This window comes from Mytilus trossulus, chromosome 12 (genome assembly GCF_036588685.1).
Source record: "Mytilus trossulus isolate FHL-02 chromosome 12, PNRI_Mtr1.1.1.hap1, whole genome shotgun sequence".
NCBI lineage: Eukaryota > Metazoa > Mollusca > Bivalvia > Mytilida > Mytilidae > Mytilus > Mytilus trossulus.
The window spans coordinates 5086115-5108979 of NC_086384.1; the positions used below are offsets into that span (position 1 = coordinate 5086115).

At 32.9% G+C, this 22865-nt stretch overlaps 2 protein-coding genes across 2 annotated transcripts in view; both read right to left on the reverse strand.

Moving 5' to 3' along the window:
- Nucleotides 1-22865, reverse strand: part of LOC134693198 (SUZ domain-containing protein 1-like) — a 260322-nt gene that overhangs the window by 84184 nt on the left and 153273 nt on the right. The gene's annotated exons all lie outside the window — the stretch shown is intronic.
- Nucleotides 13519-21154, reverse strand: LOC134693094 (uncharacterized). The gene is made up of 7 exons (XM_063553799.1): nt 21059-21154; nt 18214-18397; nt 17252-17331; nt 16303-16368; nt 15641-15727; nt 14771-14890; nt 13519-14303 (listed from the first exon to the last, which is right to left on the reverse strand). The coding sequence occupies exons 2-7, from the start codon at nt 18389-18391 to the stop codon at nt 14217-14219; spliced, it is 618 nt and encodes a 205-aa protein (XP_063409869.1). The 5' UTR covers nt 18392-18397; nt 21059-21154; the 3' UTR covers nt 13519-14216.

A 22865-nucleotide genomic window follows, 5' to 3' on the forward strand; every position in this document is an offset into this window, starting at 1 on the left:
AAACAGTTATATGACCCATTGCCTGATGGACAGTCCCTAATTTTAGGGATATCCCCCATTTTGAGATTGTTCCAAACCTGTTTATCTTCGCGATCGCCTGTGTGCCTTTTCTGTTGTTTTGATACTTTTTTTTTTAATTTCAACAATTTCAATTCAACTATCCATTTTAGATGAATTATATGGTTTAGAATTTTCCTTAGCACCATCGTCATCTGCCTTTCCGTTCTCCTGATTAATAAAAGAAAACATTGAAATTTGACGATTCTCCATTTTTGTCATTGAAAAACAAACTTCAAGGCGCGATTAGTATTTAAAATTTTACGGTGCGGAACCGGAAAAAAAATCCGGAATTTGAAAAAAAAAGCCGACCACCTCCTGAAATGGAAAGGTGGTCGGCTTTGAAAAGAAGGTGGTCGGCACACCCGGCTTAAATGGCGAATGGAAAACACTGGTCCGACAAAGAAATCATCTTTATTCGAATGAATCATTAGAAAAATTACAGAATGTATTCGCTTGTGATAAAATACTCATTATAATGAGTTTTAGAAGAACGGACCAATAAAGTTATGTATGAAACGTGATTATGCAAGAGAAAACATGTGTCTTGGATCATTTCTTGATGTCTCAGTTTGAATGTGTACGTGGCAAGATATTACTGAAAAAAGGCTATTAATATGTTTCTCATGCTATTGGTCATTATTGATTATAAATCGCCACCATTTACTCGAAATTAATGTCCGAACACGATGAGTAGCATAAATGGTTTATGATTCCGGTTAAATGTTCGAGACGACATTTGAGGAATTCTGTTTGATCATATTATTGATATGCCATTATGATTTTGATCGATAACAAAATAAAAAGCCCTCGACAGACGGAAAGACTATATTTTAAATAATACTGAAATCCAAAAGGCGATTCCTCTGAAAATCCTTAAAATTTCAGGTTGTTACAACATCACCAAATTTGATAAACATATCTAGTGGTGCGGTCCATGCTAGCACACTAGACAGCAGACTGGTCAAAATATTCTACAATTAGTCTTATATCGCTGTTCCATCCGGTCTAATTAGCAAGGTCAAGTAAAGATAAAAAGCTGACATTGTACTAGGACTATGTTTATTACTGCCAAAAACATTGCAAACATTGAATTTTTAGAAATTTCCGCTACATATGTTGACTTTGGGGCCTACGGCTGTTTTCTGCTTGGTGGGGTTAACTTATTGTCTCTGACAAATTTCCCATTTTTTATCTCAATTTTATTCAAAACTGCATATGCCGTTATATTTGAATAACTAATAAGCAATTGTTTGGATAAAAGAACGATGAAATATGCTATAGAAGTTATGTTGTAGCATCCCATTTTAATATTATTCATAAATCAAAGGCGAAAAGTAAATAACGTAACAAAAATACATGTGCAGGCATCAAATGGACTTCACAAATGAGAAAGAAGGGAGCAGAATCAACTAAATACAATTAAATCTGTTTATTCATTTGCCTAAACATTTTCTTCGTCTTCGAAATGCAATGTCGTTTTTACTTGTATAGTACTTTTTGTGTATACACATGTAGACAAATGTAAAATGTGGATGTCATAATTGAACTTAAAGGATGAGTATGCAGAACAGAGGGAGATACTAATGTGTTTGCATAAAGAACGATATTTGCGGAATGAAGAAGTAGAAAAAATGATTATCGTTTATAAAATCAAAAAGACAAGTATTAAAAGTGCTAAACACGAAATAAAATTTGATCGTAGATTTGATGTCTTCAAAAGACCCCTGCTAGTATAAATAGCCACTAACAAACATATTCATATGGATTTTCTCGTCAAGAGAACATCCGTTCTCGGGGATCATAAAACTACTTGAACAGACACATGAATGATAATACCAAGACATGTCAGTCCAAAACAAGACAACCAAGGTCTGGTCTACAATCAATCGAATCAACTTTCTCATCCGCTCAAAATTCCTTCTTTAATTACGTTAACATAGAAAATAGTCAAGGGTTTGCACAAGACTTACTCCTGTAATAAAATAAACAGTACCAATTTTCTTGCACCAGATGCGCATTTCGACAATACATGTCTCTTCAGTGATGCTCGTGGCCAAAATATTTGCAATCCAAAGCTTATATAAAAGATGAAGAGCTATAATCCAAAAGGTCCAAAAAGTATAGCGTAACGTAGACGAACACTTACTAATTAATTTTCCATAGGCAATGTTAGCATACAGGGTTAAAAAATCAAAAGTATGTAAGAATAAATTTCAGAAATAGACCGATATTTAAAATAGACCAAAAGTATTATAGAATTTATAAGAATACACAAATAGTTAATTTCACTACGCGATTAAATGATTTTGACGTTTGTGTTTAAACGTTTTTTGTAGTTCATAATAGAAATATATCATAATGACATAACATATAACCATATCATACTGACGGGATCTTTTGGTGTACACAGTCACGTAATAAGAACCAAAGAAATACGAAAAGTCGTACATATAAAACACACCACCAAAAAATGAAAGTCAATACAAACACATTGACGGGATAAACCGACCATCCGCAAATTAATATGTCAAGAACCTTCAGAACCATATGTTTGGGTTCAAAACTTATAAACGTTTCGAAAAGCTCATCATTTTAAATGTTCGTTTACAGAAAACGAAAATATTATTTATATTAAACAAACCCTACAGAGCTGTCAAAAGGGCAGTTGATATCAAGCAGTGGCACCGATAGTTTATTAATTATAAATTGTTACACAAGACTTAACAAAGGCCCACGTATCAACAGAGGGAAAGCCAAATCTCATAACTGTACGAGTTGAAGACCATTCACAACTTTTGTGCCAAACATTCCTAATGCGATCTGTGCATGGATATCTTTTTATCTTTTTAACTTGTAGTGCAGAACACTTGTATATACATAAATGACAAATTTACCTACACAAAAAATAATTTAAGAAGTATCATGATGATAAATTGAATTTATCTGTTTATGTATCGGTATATTAAAGAAAAATCAAATTGAATACATTAACATTTTATGATTAATTGGTAGTTATCAAGGGTATCAGGATTATAATTTAGTACGCCAGACGCGCGTTTCGTCTATATAAGACTCATCAGTGACGCTCATATCAAATAATAATTATAAAACCAAGCAAGTACAAAGTTGAAGAGCATTGATGATCCAAAATTCCGAAAATTGTGCCAAATACGGCTAAGGTAATCTATGCCTGGGATAAGACAATCCTTAGTTTTAAATTTATAAAAATGACCACATTATTGATATTCATGTCAACACCGAAGTGCTGACTACTGGGCTGGTGATTCCATTGGAGACGAAACGTCAAGCAGCAGTGGCATCGACCCAGTGGTGTAAATAGTTATCAAAGGTACCAGGATTATAATTTAGTACGCCAGACGCGCGCGCGTTTCGTCTACAGAAGACGCATCAGTGACGCTCATATCAAATATTAATTGTAAAGCCAAACAAGTACAAAGTTGAAGAGCATTGAGGATCAAAAATTCCCAAAAATTGTGCCAAATACGGCTAAAAACGTGTAATAATATTCAACTAAACAAGGAAGAACATAATTGTTGTTGCTGAAGTTAGTATTTGGTACAAACAGATTTCAAAAATTTTCTTTATTACTAAAATGTGCCGTTAAGTAATATATATGTGATTCATAATAATTGTGGTATACAAATAAAGAATTTTTATATTAAGTATTACACATCGTCTTGTTTTTATCAAATACATTTTGTAATGAAATTAACAGTGTAAGCTTAAGGTTATTTTGAATATTGAAATCTCTTGTGAGTTTCGCTAACATTAATATTGCAGTTATCTGTTTTCAATGAACTCGATATTAATCATTCAGCTTATTGTTTATCCCGTAAAATGACAAAATATTGCGTAAATAGTACCATGATGCTGACAGGAATATGTAAATCATGGAAAAAGGTTCAATGCATAGTTCATTTATTAGTATATTATAAGTCCTTTAGTTTTCTCGTTCAACTTGTTTCACATTTTTCATATCGAGGGTTATTATAGCATACTTTACATATTTTTATTTGTCTCGCTATTGAATGCCATATGGTTACTTATAATTGCTTAAGAAGGTTTGCTACTCAGTTTCAAAATAACAAGCTTTTCATAACAGTAGTATATATTCATAGGTGATTTAAAAAGGAACCATAGAACCAAACATTATTATATAGGTCAAGTGTGATTGTTTTTGAAATTTTGGCGGGAACGTGTTCTCTCTAGATTTTTCATCAATGACAATGGCTTTATCAATGACAAGTTTAAGTTCTCAAAAGCTTATAATTATACAAGTAAAAGATTTATAAAAAGAAAAATAAGGGTCAATGAGCAAAAAATATTTAAGGCATTTAAATGCATAAAACTAGAGGATTCCGAATATTTTACGAAAACACCAAAACATGACAAGCGAACATTCTTGAATAAATTTCATCTGAACTCATAACAATTGTCTCATTGATAATCATTCCAAATCTCTATATTTTTATATATGTGTTGTCAGTTTTGCTCTTCTATAACCATTTAACATTTAGATTTTTCCTTTATCGGCGATTGATATCTAAACTTATTTAATCTGATAACTTTCATTTGCCCCTTAAAAGCGTCTTTCGAAAAAATTTAGAACACATTAACTTTAATGTTTTGTTATTAAAACGAACACGAAATCAAGAATATACAATTGTATGTTCACACCGTTGCATAACAAAATTCAATATGTTACATAAGCCATAGTACGCATGACATTTAACGTGAATAAAATAAAGTGCATATGCTCTAATGCCTTATAAGTTTACTTAAACATAAAAAAATACGATAAAACCGTTGACCGAAACCATTACATATCTTAAACAAATTATATAAACACGGTTAAAATTCATTATGCTGACAACGCAACTTAGCATTACGTTGTACAAGGTGAACTTAATAATTCGGGAAAAAGATCAAAATACAAATGTATAATACAACTACACAAAATATTTCCGAAATTTGTTTTCATCTTTGTGTGTGTGTGTGTGTGTGTGTGTGTGTAATATATCTGTTGTCAAATAAAGAGCCCCGTTACAGACAGAATATAAATATACGATTTGGATAATGTTCAAATAATGATATTTGGATAGATAATTGTAGCACTGAACAAATTTGAAATAAAAAAAACGGCTTTTACTAGCTTAGAATTATGATTACTATTATGATATCGAATATACCATTCAACGCTTGTATTACACAATCCAGCCATTTTAATTATTAATACCCTAACAAATGCAAAGTTAAAAACAAATGATTTTACCAAATCTGTATTTCATTACATTGGGAGACATTTTACAAGAACCTAGTTATCTAAAAAAAAAACCAGTTGATTTTGATAACTAAATATGTTTGAAAATGTTCTTTCTGTCAAGTATATTCTAATTTCGGTTAGGAGCGTCAATAATAAAAAATATTAGCTAGAAAACAGAGTAAATTAAACCTACCTTTTTAACTGAAAAAATCGACAGTTAGACTTAAATATTTGTTTAAGGTGGTACCTAACACTACAGGGAGATTTTAATTACGTTGTGTTGTAAAGGGAATATTAAGATTCTCAATGATCAACATCGTTTTTTGTCAAACTGCTATATAACCAGTGTAATTTTTCTGACAAAACGGTTGGTTAAATAAAGGCAACAGTAGTATACCGCTGTTCAAAACTCATAAATCCATGGACAAAAAATAAAATCGGGGTAACAAACCAAAACCGAGCGAAACGCATTAAATATAAGAGGAGAACAACGACACAACATCGAAACGCAACACACACAGAAACGGACCAAGCATCAGACAAAACACCACGAGAATAACAAATATAACATGAAAACCAAATACATGAATTTGGGATAGACAAGTACCGTGCCACGTCTTATCTCAATATCTCAAAAATAAGAGGAAACACAAACGACTCAATGTTAAAATGCAACACACAGAGAAACGAACAATAATATAACAATGACCATCTTCCTGACTTGGTACAGGACACTTGGTACAGGTTAAAAATTTTCAAACTTTGGTATACTTGTTTTAGGGTCAACGTAAATACTTTATCAAAGTTTTATAAAAATTAAGCGAGCCAAATTAATTTTAGTGAAAGAGTTGGGTACCACCTTAATATGTGAATTGAACTGTTGACATACCTGATGCATGCATTATAAACCATAAGATCAACAACACCTAACACTAAGTTAAATTCAGCATAGTGATATGAGACCTTTATTCGCATATTTTTTAACACATGATTAATGAAGGGACTTCTATTTCAGAACTAAATCCAGTATATTTATATCTTAATGAAAATGTCGAAAGACCATGTATGTGTTTAAAGGTTTCCCTCGGTATTCCAGAGTTCATCGGATACATAATTACGTGATTGATGTAATTCCCGAAAAAGTACTATGCGTACGAATGTGAAATAGTAGTTGGCTGCAAAACATAAAAAGGCTGAACCATATTTTTACCGAATTATTACCCTAGATTGATATCTAAACTAGACCATGAACTGATTCTTTCAACCATAAAATTAGTTAAAAATCGTAAAAATTGTCGAATAATCAAAACAATATTTTGACAAGATTGTCCGTAATGCAAATATTCTTACAAATACAAATCCATTGCAGATTTCCAAATCCAAGAGATACAATAGTGGCCAAAAAGTTTAATTCTCCTTTTCATATATCATTATAATACCAAAGTTTTCACAACGTTTTGATTTGAATTGAGACAGGAATTTTATTTTAGATTTTTCATTGATACCAGACATTGATAAATGTACAGTAACAATATTTACTGCCATAAATATCATGAAAATAAAACAAAATAAACAAAGATATGTATTATATATGAACTGTTATTATCTCTGTAGCTATGTACTAGTTTATGAGAATAAAATCATTCATTCATTCATTCATTCTCTATTCTATTTTAAGATTTTTTACAACAACATTATTACTAATATGGAATGTTATGGGTATATTGCGTTAAATTGTGTTTGCTTTGTATAATTAGTTGTAATGTATGTCTGTCATGTATGTCAACACAGTTTTTGACTGTTTATTCAAAATTATTGACATATGCTTTCTATGTCTGATTGGGTGCGCATGCTAATTAAACGGAACTATCTGATATTCTTCCTCGTTTATAATAACCTTCCATCTTTACCGAACTGAACAAGGAAATAATTTGCCTGGAGTTATATTGTAAAAATCCGAAATGTATTTCTAAAATGTTTAAATGTCCTCCTAATAAATAATGTAATCAGCACAATTATTGTAATGATAAACTTGAGACTTTGGTGGTGGTCTCGACTTAAATTAAAATGTCCATGTAGTATTATGTCAGAACATTGATAATTATCACATCTTTCGTTCAGTTATATAAAACTGCGATAAATATAAAACGCTGACATTTTATGATAATATATTTTCTTTTCAACGTGACCTTGTAAATCACAGACTCCTTTATACGTGTTTATGTAACGCATTATGAGACTTTTAATTTATTCATCGTAACCTACTTTGAAAGTATTATACAAGTTATAACAATCATCAAATAAATAATATGAGTGTATAGTTAACTTCAATATAAAATTGAAAATGGAAATGGGAAATGTGTCAAAGAGACAACAACCCGACCATAGAGAAACAACTGTAGAAGGTCACCAACCGGTCTGCAGGCGGGGTTAAAAATGTTTATGAGATATCAACCCTCCCCCTATAACTCTAGCCAATGTAGAAAAGTACACGCATAACATACGCAAATTTAAAATATAGTTTAAGAGAAGTCCGAGTATGATGTCAAAAGATGCAACCAAAGAAAATAAACAAAATGACAATAATACATAAATAAACAACAGACTTTAGGCAGTTAACTGACATGCCGGATCCAAACTCCAGTTAAACTGATTGAAAGATTATGATCTCATCATATGAATATCAGGCACAATCCTTCCCGTTAGGGGTTTAGTATCATACCATCATAACATGTATGAGAAGAACATAACCCGTGTCATGCCAACAACTGGTTTTTGAATACATGTGTTTAGTTCCGAAGCAAAGACCCTATAACATGTATAAGTGAATCAATATTAACCCCAAAATATGCAATCTTTAATGACCTGACAACAGTAACGCAACTATATCCCTTCTTAATAAGTCTATGTAAAGGTTTTGTTAGTTTTTGAGGTTAATACTGACCTTTTTGTGCTTTATAAAGAATATTTTCATAAAAATTGGATGTGACATACCTGAACGTATAAGAAGTCTGCATGTTGAGCTATATTTACGAATGATGTCTTTATACCGAAGCTAAAATTTAATAAATGTTTTGACTAGTTTGTGATATCGAAAACTCTGTTTTAATAATTTTTCAGAAATATATAAAATACATAATATGTATATTATTCCAGGAAAACTAACTCCTGAACATGATTTAAAGACACGTTTATATGTTTATAAAAGATTGTTACATATCTAAATTATGTTTCTGTCAGATTGTTATAGCGTTCTTTTATTTTCCTTTGTAAATTATAACTGTTAAGTCTTTTTTTGGTAATATGAGTTTGAAGTGGCTTGGTTTGGAAAAAAGTAAAATCACAAAAATATACAAAACTCCGAGGAAAATTCGAGTTTGAAAGTCCTTAATCAATGGCAAAATCAAAACCTCAAACACACATCAAACGAATAAATAAAAACTGTCATATTCCTGAATTGGTGCAAGCATTTTCTTTTGTAGAAAAAGTTGGATTGAACCTAGTTGTGTAGCTAGCTAACCATCTCACTTGTATGACAGTCGCATCAAATTCCATTATATTGACAACGATGCGTGAACAAAACAAAGTGCATATTAGGTAAAGCTGTACACAATAGGGATACAGCGGTCAATATTGTGTTATATACTTAATCACTAAGAGAATTTGTAACAAAGAAGCACAAAATGCCATATAGACCAAGCATATAAGTAAAAATTAAATCCAGGAATACTCAAATTTACTATAGTACAACAATACAATGACGGGATGTTTAAAACAGAGTCATGTCATATAAGTACCAAAGAAACATGAAAAGGCATATAGACAAAGCATATAGCAAAGCTGAACCACAAGCATACAAACATGTTTTAGTATAGCACAATAACGGGATGAATAAGTACAGAGCCACGCTATATGTATCGAAGTAACAAAGCACATTAGCAAATATAAAAGACCAAAATACGTGAATATCATACACAATAACATAATGACAGGGTGTACAAGTTCAAGAAGTGTCTTAATCACAATAAAAACAACAAATATTTAACAAAGAGCCTGTGTCGCTCATCTTGGTCTATGTGAATATTAAACAGAGGAAGCAGATGGATTCATGACAAAATTGTGTTTTGGTGATGGTGATGCGTTTGTACATCTTACTTTACTTAACATTCTTGCTGCTTACAATTCACTCTATCTTGGCCCAGTAGTTTCAGTGGAAAATGTTAGTAAAAATTTACAAATTTTATGAAAATTGTTAAAAATTTACTATTAGGGGCAATAACTCCTTAGGGGATCAATTGACCATTTCGGTCAGGTTGACTTATTTGTAAATCTTACTTTGCTGTACATTATTCGTGTTTACAGTTTATCTTTATCTATAATGATATTCAAGATAATAACCAAAAACGGCAAAATTTCTTTAAAATTACTAATTCAGGGGCAGCAACCCAACAAAGGGTTGTCTAATTCATCTGAAAATTTCAGGGCAGATAGATCTTGACCTGATAAACAAATTCATCCCGATCAGATTTGCTTTAAATGCTTTGGTTTTTGAGTTATAAGCCAAAAACTGCATTTTACCCCTATGTTATAATGTTAGCCGTGGCGGCCATTTTGGTTGAATGGTCGGGTCACCGGACACATTTTTTAAACAAGATACCCCAAAGATGATTGTGGCCAAGTTTGGATTAATTTGGCCCGGTAGTTACAGAGGAGAAGAGTTTTGTAAAAGATTACGGAGATTAACTAAAAAAGGTTAAAAATTGACTAAAAAAGGCAATAACTCCTAAAGGGGTCAACTGACCATTTTGATCATGTTGAATTATTTGTTAATCTTACTTTTTTGAACATTATTTCTGTTAACAGTTTATCTCCATCTATAACAATATTCAAGATAATAACCAAAAACAGTAAAATTTCCTTAAAATTACCAATTATGGGGCAGATAGATCTTGACCATATAAACAATTTTACCCGATGTCAGATTTGCTCTAAATGCTTTGGTTTTTGAGTTATAAGCCAAAAACTGCATTTTACCCCTTTGTTCTATTTTTAGCCATGGCGGTCATCTGGGTTGGTTGGCCGAGTCAACGGACACATTTTTTAAACTAGATACATCAATGATGATTGTGGCTAAGTTTAGTTTAATTTGGCCCAGTAGTTTCAGAGGAGAAGAGTTTTGTAAAAGTTAACGACGACGGACGACAGACGACGGACGACGCCGGACGCCAAGTGATGAGAAAAGCTCACTTGACCTTTTAGGGCAGGTGAGCTAAAAAGCCATATATCACATTTAACAACCTCATTCATTGGTTTCCTTTTTAATGATACATTCCGGTGTATTGTAGTCTCTCGTTTTTTGCAAATATGCTATATGTCCTTTTAGGCATTATTTGTTTATATGTCTGTTTGTTTTACACATTATTATCTATAAGGGAATTGTATGCAACTGTCATACAAGTTAGAGGTTTAGCTTGCAACGATACCCGGTTCAATCCACCATTTAGCTAAATATAGTCAATCAGTCACGTATTTATCATTTAAAATCAAAGACCAAACATCTAGTTGTTTTGAATCAGTGTTGAGTTTTTTTTTGTATTGTCCAGTATGGTCAAAATTAATCATCCTTCGACTGTTTCGTTGTTATCATACTTTTACAGCCTTCGATCTCAAATATTTGGGTTTGAGCGTATCTGCTGGAGGTCAATCCAAAAATGCATGAGACTGATTTCGGGTTTTGTTAATTTCTTACAGGACTGGGTAGATACATCTGCTGGTAGACTCTCTGTTCCTGAGGATATCATCTGCTCAGAAGTAAAAAATTCCGTACTGATATGATTTAAAACAAACTTTCCGAACTTCCGTTTGAAATTATAAAGAATTTATATTAAGGTATCCACTTCCTCAAGCTAACTACCTTTTTCAACAGATTTTTATAGTTCGTTCTTTTCTTGTACTGTTATACCACTGTCCCAATTTAGGGGGAGGGTTGGGATCCCGCTTACATGTTTAACCCCGCCACAGTATTTATGTATGTGCCTGTCCTAAGTCAGGAGCCTGTATTTCAGTGGTTTTCGTTTGTTTATGTGTTACATATTTGTTTTTCGTTCTTTTTTTTATATAAATAAGGCCGTTAGTTTTCTCGATTGAATTGTTTTACATTGTCTTATCGGGTCCTTGTATAGCTGACGATGCGGTATGGTATTTGCTTATTGTTGAAGGTCGTAGGGTGACCTATAGTTGTTAATGTCTGTGTCATTTTGATCTCTTGTGGACAGTTGTCTCCTTGGCAATCATACTTCTTTGAATTTCAAATATTCGAGTAGGCGTTCTTAAAGCCTCGGTCACACCTTTCCGGATAAGACGAACGAACGCCTAACGGATGAAAATAAATGTTGTCGTTGACAAAATTGTTATCCGTTGGGAGTCTGTTGATGTACTGACCAACTAAAACGGACGCCTAACGAATGCAAAACGGATATGCAACGGACGAGAAACGGAGACGTACTGGACAGAACGGATGTCGAACGTACATCCAACGGACGAGTACCGCGTAAAACGGACACCTAACGGAATCGTACCGGTTTAAACGGATAAACACTAAAGGGCAGTGTCTGACCTGAATAACAGCTGCTTGATTGTGAAGATGTGCCCTTACTCTAAGATCGAATATGAATAAGGCAGCAACCATCTGAATTTATTAAAAAAAAATGTGGGGGGAGGGGGCGGATAGTGGGCTATGGATTTTTTTGGAAAAAAAAGTTTGTTTCTAGTTTTTGGAGAAAAAATAATTCGTTTTAGACCTTGAGAAACAAAAATTGTCTGTTTCACCCTCAGCTGCCACTGTATGTAATCACGCACTTTAAGAAATCTAATTGGCATTTCTGATGAGAAATTTTCAATTGGCATTTATCCGTTCAGATCCGTTCATCATCCGTTCTATCCGTTATACGTCCGGTAGAAGTCCGTTTCACATTCGTTCAACGTCCATTAGAAGTCCGTTGGTGAATTTATCTGCCAGACCTCCAATGGATGTATAACCGACACGTAACGGATACAAAACGGAAACGAAACGGACAAGTACCGTACAAAACGGACGCCTAACGGACGCCTAACGGACGTCCAACGGACATTTCATCCATTAGACGTCCGTTCAAAGTTTTGAACATGCTCAAAATTTTCCACCGGACAGAACGGACGTCGACGGATAAAAAGTACGCTTAACGGACATGCAACGGATATGGATGGACGTCCAACGGACATTTCATCCGTTAGATGTCCGTTCAAAGTTTTGAACATGCTCAAAATTTTCCATCGGACAGAACGGACGTCAACGGATAAAAAGTACGCTTAACGGACATGCAACGGATATGGGCGGACGCCTAACGTATAAGAACAGACGTCTAAGAGACATGAACGGATTGAAAGAAAGTTATCCGTTAGGCGGCCGTTCGAGCTATCCGGTAAGGTGTGACCGAGGCTTTAATAGAGGTAAATCTAAATAAAAAAGCACTTCAGACGCAAAACGTGTTTACACATTTTTTAAACGCATTTATAAATGCAAAGAGTATAACAATGATGCATTGTTATGAATGTAAAAATATGGTACTAAACTAATACATGAAAATTTAAATGTCAAAGAAGGAGTTCATGTTCTATATTCCGTTATCCATTGCTCTACCTTTGGACGGTGAAACCAATATCAATGTGACTTAAACGTAGAGCAAACACATATTAGTTACAGACAAATGTAAGAACCAAAGTAGAACATTCAAAAATGAACTTCAAGAAGAAGTTATATTGAAAAAATACAAGATACAATATACCATGAATATTGTGACGTTTTGTTTACGTATAGTGTTTACTTGAATAAACGTTTTGGAAATCCCTGTGCACCAATCTTGATGAGCTTTGCTAATGAATTGTAATCATCAAAAATACGTAACGAGTAAATCTTTTATTTTTTAATAAAAATTATCTAGTCTTATTATCAGAACAATGTGCTGAAATTATTGTTTCACGTTTATCATAATTCCATGAGGACTTTCCTTCTTTTCAACAATGTTGACTTGACACCTTATATGTTTGAATCAATATCAACATTATCGCTGGGCTATAGGATGATTGTTCATTGTGGTGCAGAACACTTAAATCCTTCCGTTGTATAATGGAAATGTGAAAGATCTTGATGAATGCATACCCAATTTCAATGTACATTGTACACTTTAGATGAAACATGATAATATGGAGATGTGGTATGCTTGCCAATGAGACAACTATTTAACAAATTATGGAATCTAGCGATTAAAGGCAACCGTAAGACCTTCAAAATGAGTATTATCCTTTACTGTATTGTCGTTAATAAATGCCCCCGACTTGAAAATATTTTAATAATTTCAAACGGAAAAATAACGGATTCATTTGTAACAAACCAATAAAGGAAAAACAAGAAAGACACACATGAACATGCATGTTTGTTCTGTGGAATTTGAATTTAATGATTTTAGGTGCATACTGATAACATATCAAGGTTTTCTATAATATGTTTTTAGTAAAACATCAGCTAATTTTTTTACATCAAAAGTTAAAATATTTTGCTATTGACTATTGGAAAAACAAGGTATTTTCTGTTTGCAATGAAGTTATGTGTCACCTAATCGTCGTGTTTTAGAATTAACAGTTCTAATGTCATATAAAGATGTTTATAATAAATATGTATTGATATCATATATATCATAATATTTTGATGTTCGTTCAATATAGTACTGAAAGCATACACATTTTCACGAAGGTGGGAATAAACTATTTAAAGCTTAAACAAATTGTATGGAATTTTGGCAATCTGCATGTAGTCCTGTGTTAAATTTTAAGGTATCTAAGGGGTATATTCTGGAAGTTCTTCTTTTGACATCTGTTTTTCATAGTTGCCATTTTCTATTTCTTTCTGTTCTTTATCTTTTTTCTGAATATAAAGAAAAACATATTATGTGTACGACAGAAACAAAACTATAAAGTTTTTATCCAGCAAATCATATTTACAAAAAGTGTTTATAGATAAAATATGACATTGTTAAATATCATAAAATCCAATGTTTAAAAATGTCTGCCATAATAATGGTTTCGTTTAAAAGTATAACTATGCTTGGTCTCGAATTCTGTTGAATGAAAGTAATGCATTTTACATGCATTTGGGTTGTTTATAAAGAGATGTTCTAGTGTGATGCAGAGATTGACACCAATTGTATTTTACATATAGTGGTCATGTAACAATGGTGTTTAATGTCTCGGCTTTGCTCATTGTCGAAGGCCGTACGGTGACCTATAGTTGTTAATGTTTGTGTCATTTTGGTCTTTTGTGGATAGCTGTCTCATTGGCAATCATACCACATCTTCTCTTTTATATTTAAGGTTTATCAAAAATATACATACCGCCATTTTGCAAGCAGCCCATGGTGACGTACAGCAGAAGACTGATGATTGAATGGCAACAATGAACTCTAGAAGAGACATCACACCTAACGCAACTGTTAATCCCTGGTGACTTTTACGCTGAAAGAAATATTACCAATGAGTAACTCTTCTATGTTGTGTCATGTGTACTATTGTTTTTCATTGTTTTTCTGTTTCATTTTGTCTTTTTCATTTTTAGCCATGGCGTTGTCAGTTTGTTTTAGATTTACGAGTTTGACTGTCCCTTTGGTATCTTTGGTCCCTCTTTTCTAAAAGATCGTTTTTTTATGATATAAGATAAACTTCCCTTATGCCCGATTTAGTTTATTATTTGTAATTTCAATAGATTTATCCTGTGTAATCACATTTAAACAAAATCAGCAAGAAAAACTGCAACTTTTAATTTGAGAAGAGACATCACACTTAAATCAACAGTTACTGCCATGTGACTTTTAAGCTGAAAGAAATATTATTAATGAGTTATAACAAGATCGTTTTTCTGATATAAGATTCGCTTTAATGTACTACGTGTCATATTAATAGATTTATCCTGTGTAAATACATACAAAAAAATCAAGAAAAATTGCAACTATAAATTCGAGAAGAGACATCACAATTAAAGCAGCTGTTAATACCATGTGACTTTTACGCTGATATAAATGTACAAATGTACATAACATTAATGAGTTATAACAAGATCATTTTTCTAATATGAAATAATTTTTCAATTGAACAAGATGGAGGTAAACCTTTATCATTTTGATTAAAGTTAATCTGTGTACTAACTATGCTACATCTAACATGAAAAAGGCAAGACAAACTATTTGGACTATACTAAAGATAGCTTACGATCACATAGGTGGCAATGGCAGCTCCGGTCATGATTGGTACAAACAATGCTGCAGCCATGATGCTGAATACCATGAAAGCCACTTTCTAAACGAAAAATATTAAAACAATTGGTTTATTACGGTATTTATTTTGTTTTGATAAAAAGTAAAAAAAAAAACTTATACTTTGAAAGTTAAGAATAATTAATGCTTAACTTCACGGTACGAATCTATTTGTTTTCTTTTGATTTTACGCCATCTCGTAATGATAAACAACTGTGTTTTCTGGTCGATTGCCTATTGGTGTGGCCATGGTTTTATTGACCAAAATGGGACATAGCATTGGGTTAATAAGATATTGAATACGGAAGATATTATTAAGGAATAGAATTACAGAATGGATATTCAAGATCGAATCATCGTTTTTATTATTTAAGTGAAAACTAAACTTGTGATATAATGTGTCGTTATTTTATTTAAACAGTATCAGAATCTGCGAAAAAAAATAATTCGTAGCAAACATATCTGTTGAAGACACGTTTTAGTCCAAGTTGAAAGATGACTTAGACGGACATGGTTTGTCTAAAATACACAGACGGCAATAATATATAATGAACGTTTTAATGTTAAGACTTTTGAATTTTCAAGATATTAGAATGAGAAAGACGAATTATAACTTACCGTTTTAATCACATTGTAATCAGTATTCCTTGCCATATAAGCTGGCACTGCACCTGTGATTAAGACCTGAAATGAGTACATAGTACATAAGATTTGTCAGAGTTGAATTAGCCTTAGATATCGTTTTCTGAAACTTAAAGAGACTGCCATCAAAGTGAGAGGTTTAGCGCTTTAAAACCAGGTTTAATCCACCATTTTATACATTTGAAAATGTCTGTACCAAGTCAGGAATATGACAGTTCTTGTCCATTGGTTTTTATGTATTTTGTCGTTTAATTTTGCCATGTGATTATGGACTTTCCGATTGGATTTCCTCTGAGTTCGGTATTTTTTTTTATAGACCAGTGTTAATAAACGCATATCCTTTACTTTCTGACACTGAACTTTTTACTCAAAATATGTGTCAAAGTCAAATATACATTAAAGATATCATCAGCGATCAACATGTTCTTTATAAATTCCTTACAATTATAAATGTTTCAAAACAATATGCAGTGCTAGCTTATATATTAAGATATTGGTTTGCAAAAACAATGCGCCATTTTGCACCACAACTCATTTGGACCAATGATATATTTTTGCTACTTCTTTATGAAATATTATTGATCATTAACACATACAATTAAATAAACGATTAAACCATTTCTTAGTCAAACATTAAAAAAAAGACATAAAAAAGGGAAGAAAGAAACTCATAAATAGAATATAAACGGACAACGCTATGGCTAAAAATGAAAAAGACAAACAGACAAACAATAGTAAACATGTCACAACGTAGAAAACTAAAGAATAAGCAACATCAACCACATATAAAGTATCATCAATAAACTGAATCTTAAATTCCTAATTTTTATTAAAAAAATTACAACTCCCTTATCTCAATATCATGGCTAATGCTGTTGTTGCTAACAATCAAATTGAATATTTAAACTATTTGCATGTAACTTACCCAAATAGCAGAAACTACCGCACCAGCATCTAGTCCAAGAACAACATATTTCACGTCAAAGGAAGTGCCATTTGTCACACCTAAAATCAGAAAAATATATTTCGTATTATTTCACAGTAATGTATGTTGAAAAACGATTATTTGCACGACTTTGTAAATCAGAATTCAGAAGGTGTTGGTGAAAGCAAATAATTGAAAACTCATTGCAATACATTTGAATATCATTGGTATTATTAGTATATATATATATATCATAGAGTGATCCTAGATATCATTGGTATTATTGGTTTATATATTGCATATAGTAATCCTAGATAATTTGTGATCAGAAAAAAAAAATGGAAATAAAAAATGGAAATGGGGAATGTGTCAAAGAGACAACAAACCATCCAAAGAGCATATAACAGCCGAATGCCACCAATGGCCATACCTGTCAACCTGTGACGATGAAAATGCAGGTCATGACCTGCATTGAAGACTCAAATCTCAGGTCATAACGCGTACAAACTTTTTCGAGCTGAATTTCAGTATTTATGGTACATTTTCTTATAATGTATATGGAAGATACTAGAACATCAATGCATGTTCACTTGGTTAAGACATTTTAAATCTTATTAATTATTTTTTCATTGCACTAGCTTTTAATGATTTTTATAATTTTGTGTAACAGTCTTACGTTCCTTACTTTTTGTAATCATCAAATTGTAGAATTTAATTTTCAAATGTAATTTTAAATTTGTTTGAGACTATTGACTGGGTAGCCTCCCTATTAAACATACCATCGGCAATGGGTCTTCAAATACAGTGAGCTGGCCCCTTAACATAATTTATTTATTTACTATGACTTACTTCCTTCTTCGACGCTTTCTCTTACTGTCCCTATTAAACATACCATCGGCAATGGGTCTTCAAATACAGTGAGCTGGCCCCTTAACATAATTTATTTATTTACTATGACTTACTTCCTTCTTCGACGCTTTCTCTTACTGGCTTGTCGAACTGTTTTCTGTCTATTCCAATGGAAACAAAACCTGCAATCAAACAGCCAAGACCAAGTAGTATCTGTATAGCACCACGTCGTTTAATACTGGCACCCAGTCTCTCTTTCGTAGTGCCACCTTTTTGATTGATTAGGAACATTATTTTCTACAATATATAAACACCTGTATGAAGAAGAAACAATTCAGTTATGTTTATTAATCATTGATTGTTGGTTGCTTTACGCCGCATTAGCACAAAAAGGCTGTATCGCGGCGATCAGTTATGTTTATTGATTAATTGTTTGTTGCTTTACGCCACATTAGCACAAAAAGGCTGTATCGCGGCGATCAGTTATGTTTATTGATTAATTGTGTTTTGCTTAACGCCGCATTAGCACAAAAAGGCTATATCGTGGCGATCAGTTATGTTTATTGATTGATTGTTGGTTGCTTTACGCCGCATTAGCACAAAAAATACTGTATCGCGGCGATCAGTTATGTTTATTTATTGATTGTTGGTTTCTTTACGCCACATTAGCACAAAAAAGGCTATATCGCAGCGATCAGTTCTGTGTATTGATTGATTGTTGGTTGTTTTACGCCGCATTAGCACAAAAAGGCTATATCGCGGCGATCAGTTATGTTTATTGATTGATTGTTGGTTGCTTTACGCCGCATTAGCACAAAAGGCTGTATCGCGGCGATCAGTTATGTTTATTGATTGATTGTTGGTTGCTTTACGCCGCATTAGCACAAAAGGCTGTATCGCGGCGATCAGTTATGTTTATTGATTGATTGTTGGTTGCTGTACGTCGCATTAGCACAAAAAGGCTGTATCGCGGCGATCAGTTATGTTTATTGATTGATTGTTGGTTGCTTTACACCACATTATCACAAAAAGGCTGTAACGCAGCGATCAGTTCTGTTTATTGATTGATTGTTGGTTGCTTTACGCCGCATTAGCACAAAAAATACTGTATCGCGGCGATCAGTTATGTTTATTGATTGATTGTTGGTTGCTGTACGCCGCATTAGCACAAAACGACTGTATCGCGGCGATCAGTTATGTTTATTGATTGATTGTTGGTTGCTTTACGCCGCATTAGCACAAAAAGTACTGTATCGCGGCGATCGATATGTTAAACAATGATTGCTATTTTAAAATTGTTAATATGTTTATTAAAATTATAGTTATAATGTAAGAGTTAAAAAGATTGAAAACAAACACAAATGATATAAATAAATGAATAGACTCAGTCATTGGGTAAACGTCAATGACGGCAACCCCACGACAAATATTACACATCAGTCACATAAGACAAGCAATTTTCAATGAAAGTCGGTTGTCGATCGGATAAGTGGTTTTAAATTATCCTGGTTTTAAAAACAATAAATTATTAAATTACAATATATAAACTATCACCTCTGAATCCCCTTCCTCCAATATAAACATTGTTAAACATCAAGTCATTCACTTTCAGATATTACACCTCAACTGCTATATGTATATCAATCAGTGAAAGAGAATATTACCTAACAATTCATCCAGTACAAAATCACTCCACTTCAAATAGAGGTATAAAATATAACCAAGTACGAACAAAGCAAAACCAAACAATTATATAAGACTAAGAGAACTTCCAGTCTATGATGACATTTTAGCAGTCAAGTTAGATATATGTGAGCAGAATAAACTTTTCCTCGTATCTAGATGTTTCAACTCATTATAATATCAAAAACAAGAATGTGTCCCCAGTACGTCGATGCCCAATCCGCACTATCATTTTCTGTGTTCAGTTGACCGTTTAAAATAGGTGAAAATATCTAATTTGACATTAAAATAAGAAATGTCATATCATAGGAAACACGTGTACTAAGTTTCAAGTTGATTTGATTTCAACTTCAACAAAAACTACCTCGACCAAAAACTTTAACCTGAAGCGGGACAGACGGACGATCGGACGGACGAACGGACGGTACAACGGACGAACAGACGGAACCACAGACCAGAAAATATGATGCCCATAAATGGAGCATAAAAAGGTGTTGGCATGATCTGACATTCAGATAAGTATCCGTAAGAGACCAAAGGGCGAGAATATTAACAGCTTCCATCAATGAGCGATAAAAAGCTATAAAAGGCCTAGTACGATGCAATTTGATGATTATATTTTTGTTGTGATCTTTTAATTTTTAATCAAGCAGGGGGAAAACATATCATGGTCAATGGTATTGCACTAATTTCAAAAAGCAACTAAAACAATAATGTATATCGAAAAAAAAGTCTTACCTAACGTTGTCCTTGTAGTCGTGATATAGACATGCGCAAAACAGCCTGAGGTAACAAAATATATAATTATTACATGTAGGATTTCTTTTTATACCTGCAGCACAAATTAACCGCAATCATTCACGCGTTACTAACGGTATAGTTATATAAATGTTAATTTACATAAAAAGTTTTTGACACTGTATGTTTGAATGTTCCTAATACTTTATAAATACAGTTATAAATAACTTGAATGCTTCGCTTTTAATAATATTTTTAAATTTATAGAAAATTACAGATGATTGTCTTCCATAGAACGTAATTTGAATTTTACGGTAATAATTTAAATGTGCAGTAATATATACCAGCGGGAATATTGAAATCTTCCATGATTGTTACGTTTTTCGCGCGGATGATGAACAGTTAATTTATAACGTTCTAGAAAAAAGTAATTATAGTTAGAAAAAAAGACTTTTTAATAAAACAATCAGTTTTCTCTAAAATATTCAAACGATGATAAAGAAGTTTATAGGAGAAAAAGTAAAATAACAAAAATACCCAAACTCCGACAGTAAAATCCAGAAAATCACTAATTTCACATCGAACGAATGGATAACAACTGTCATAGATAAGTACGTGTAGAATAAGTTTATTTATTACTTGTATAAAATGTCAGTATGAATGATTGATGTACCTTGTTGTTTGTATTTTATGACAGAATTCGTCAAAACTCGGTTGATTTCGCACCTTATGAGAGTATCGGATTAATTCGTCAAAACTCGGCCGATTACGTACCTTATCGGATTCATTCGTCACAACTCGGCAGATTCCGTACCTTATGAGAGTAGCGGGTTCACCCGAGTGATGCCGATTGTTATGACAGGTGATCTATGTTTGTTATTGGGGATGCTAATTATAAATGATACGTTCTGGGATCACATGAACTGATTTAAATGTGTCTGTATCTGCAAGCAGAAACTAGTTCATCCCGAAATTACAGTTTATGATATAATAAATAGTATTTTTTTTTTGTAATTTTAGTTAACTTGTAGTTTTCTCCTTAAACCTCAAATTGACTGTGTTTAAAACATGGAGATAGAATGATTATTATGTAGGTAAGGTCTGCGTTTCAAAAAAATACGCGAATTTCTACAAAAAGTCATGTGTTATGAATTATAAAAAAAAACAAGCGGGTGGTTTCTGTTAGTTTAAAATGTTCGAAATTGCCAATTGAAATAACATTGAGTGATTGTTTTTGCTTAACGTTCAGTGGCAAATATTTCATGCATATTCAGGACGAGAACAAGTTCACAATAAATACAATAGGTAGGTGTTGTCATACATTGTAATAGAGGCCATAGGGATGATAGTCGGGAAAATTTCGACTGCCACTAGAAAATGAGGGTATATTGGATAGCAGGGACAGAAATTTTGCCTTACAACAGGCCACCTACGGGCACTGAAAGAGTTGTTGTAAGGGTTCTTAAATTGCAAAGAGCGTGGCACTCTCCTTACACGAGACATCGGATTGAACGTCCCCATTCTGACCGGACGTAAATGCGAACTTAACACATCCCGCACAGCCAAACGGACGCCCCAAATGAAATAAAAAGCACAAAGACTACAGTTACTGAGTGTTACTCAGACTTTAATTATCTAAATGTGCTTTGTAGACTGTTGGTCTTTCGGTCAATATACCCCCCCCCCCCCCCAACCCCTTTTTGTCTGTTCTTTGTCGACTTATGTGTATGAATTTCCTTTTATACATTTCGCCTCTCTGTTCAGATTTACAAAAAGCCAAAATGACCCCAAAAAGTAACTCGAATCTCAAGTCTCATGACCATGAAAAAAATATGTTGGTTATTGTTTTAATGTGAATAATACTTTTAAAAATGTATCTGGCAATGACATCGATGTATGTGCGGTGTGCAGACTTGGTGTGCACGGGTTTAGTGTTATCCTAATATTGGGTGGTGACTAACCACACGCACGTTTAAAGCTGGAAGTAATTATTTCTTTCACACAAATGTTTCTGTATTCTTTTATTTCATATAGTGAACGTATTTTATGTAATGTGTTGCTTTTGCAGTGCCACGCAGTGTTTTTTTTTTTGTGTTCTGAGATGAACTCTGTGTATTTTAGTTTGAATGCCTTTGATACAGAAGACAGATTTTGATTTTGAAAAAAAGTTTAAGGTGGTCACTACACTACTCATAACATAAACATTCATTTTTCATTAGTTTTATTGTTTTCAGTATGAGGTAGGAGACTTTTAGTGACGAAACGCACATAAATGTATATGTTCAATTCGAGGAAAAGATATATAATGCTTGTTAAATTTCATGAAAAATGTGTAAGGGTTCCG

Bases quoted from the DNA above. Each gene is read 5' to 3' on its own strand.
- LOC134693094 (XM_063553799.1), bottom strand. From the start codon at position 18,391: ATGTTCCTAATCAATCAAAAAGGTGGCACTACGAAAGAGAGACTGGGT. The intron at 15,728-16,302 runs GTAAGTTATAAT...TTTTTCGTTTAG, and splicing joins ATTACAATGTGATTAAAACG to AAAGTGGCTTTCATGGTATT. The intron at 14,304-14,770 runs GTATGTATATTT...CTTTATATTCAG, and splicing joins GGGCTGCTTGCAAAATGGCG to AAAAAAGATAAAGAACAGAA.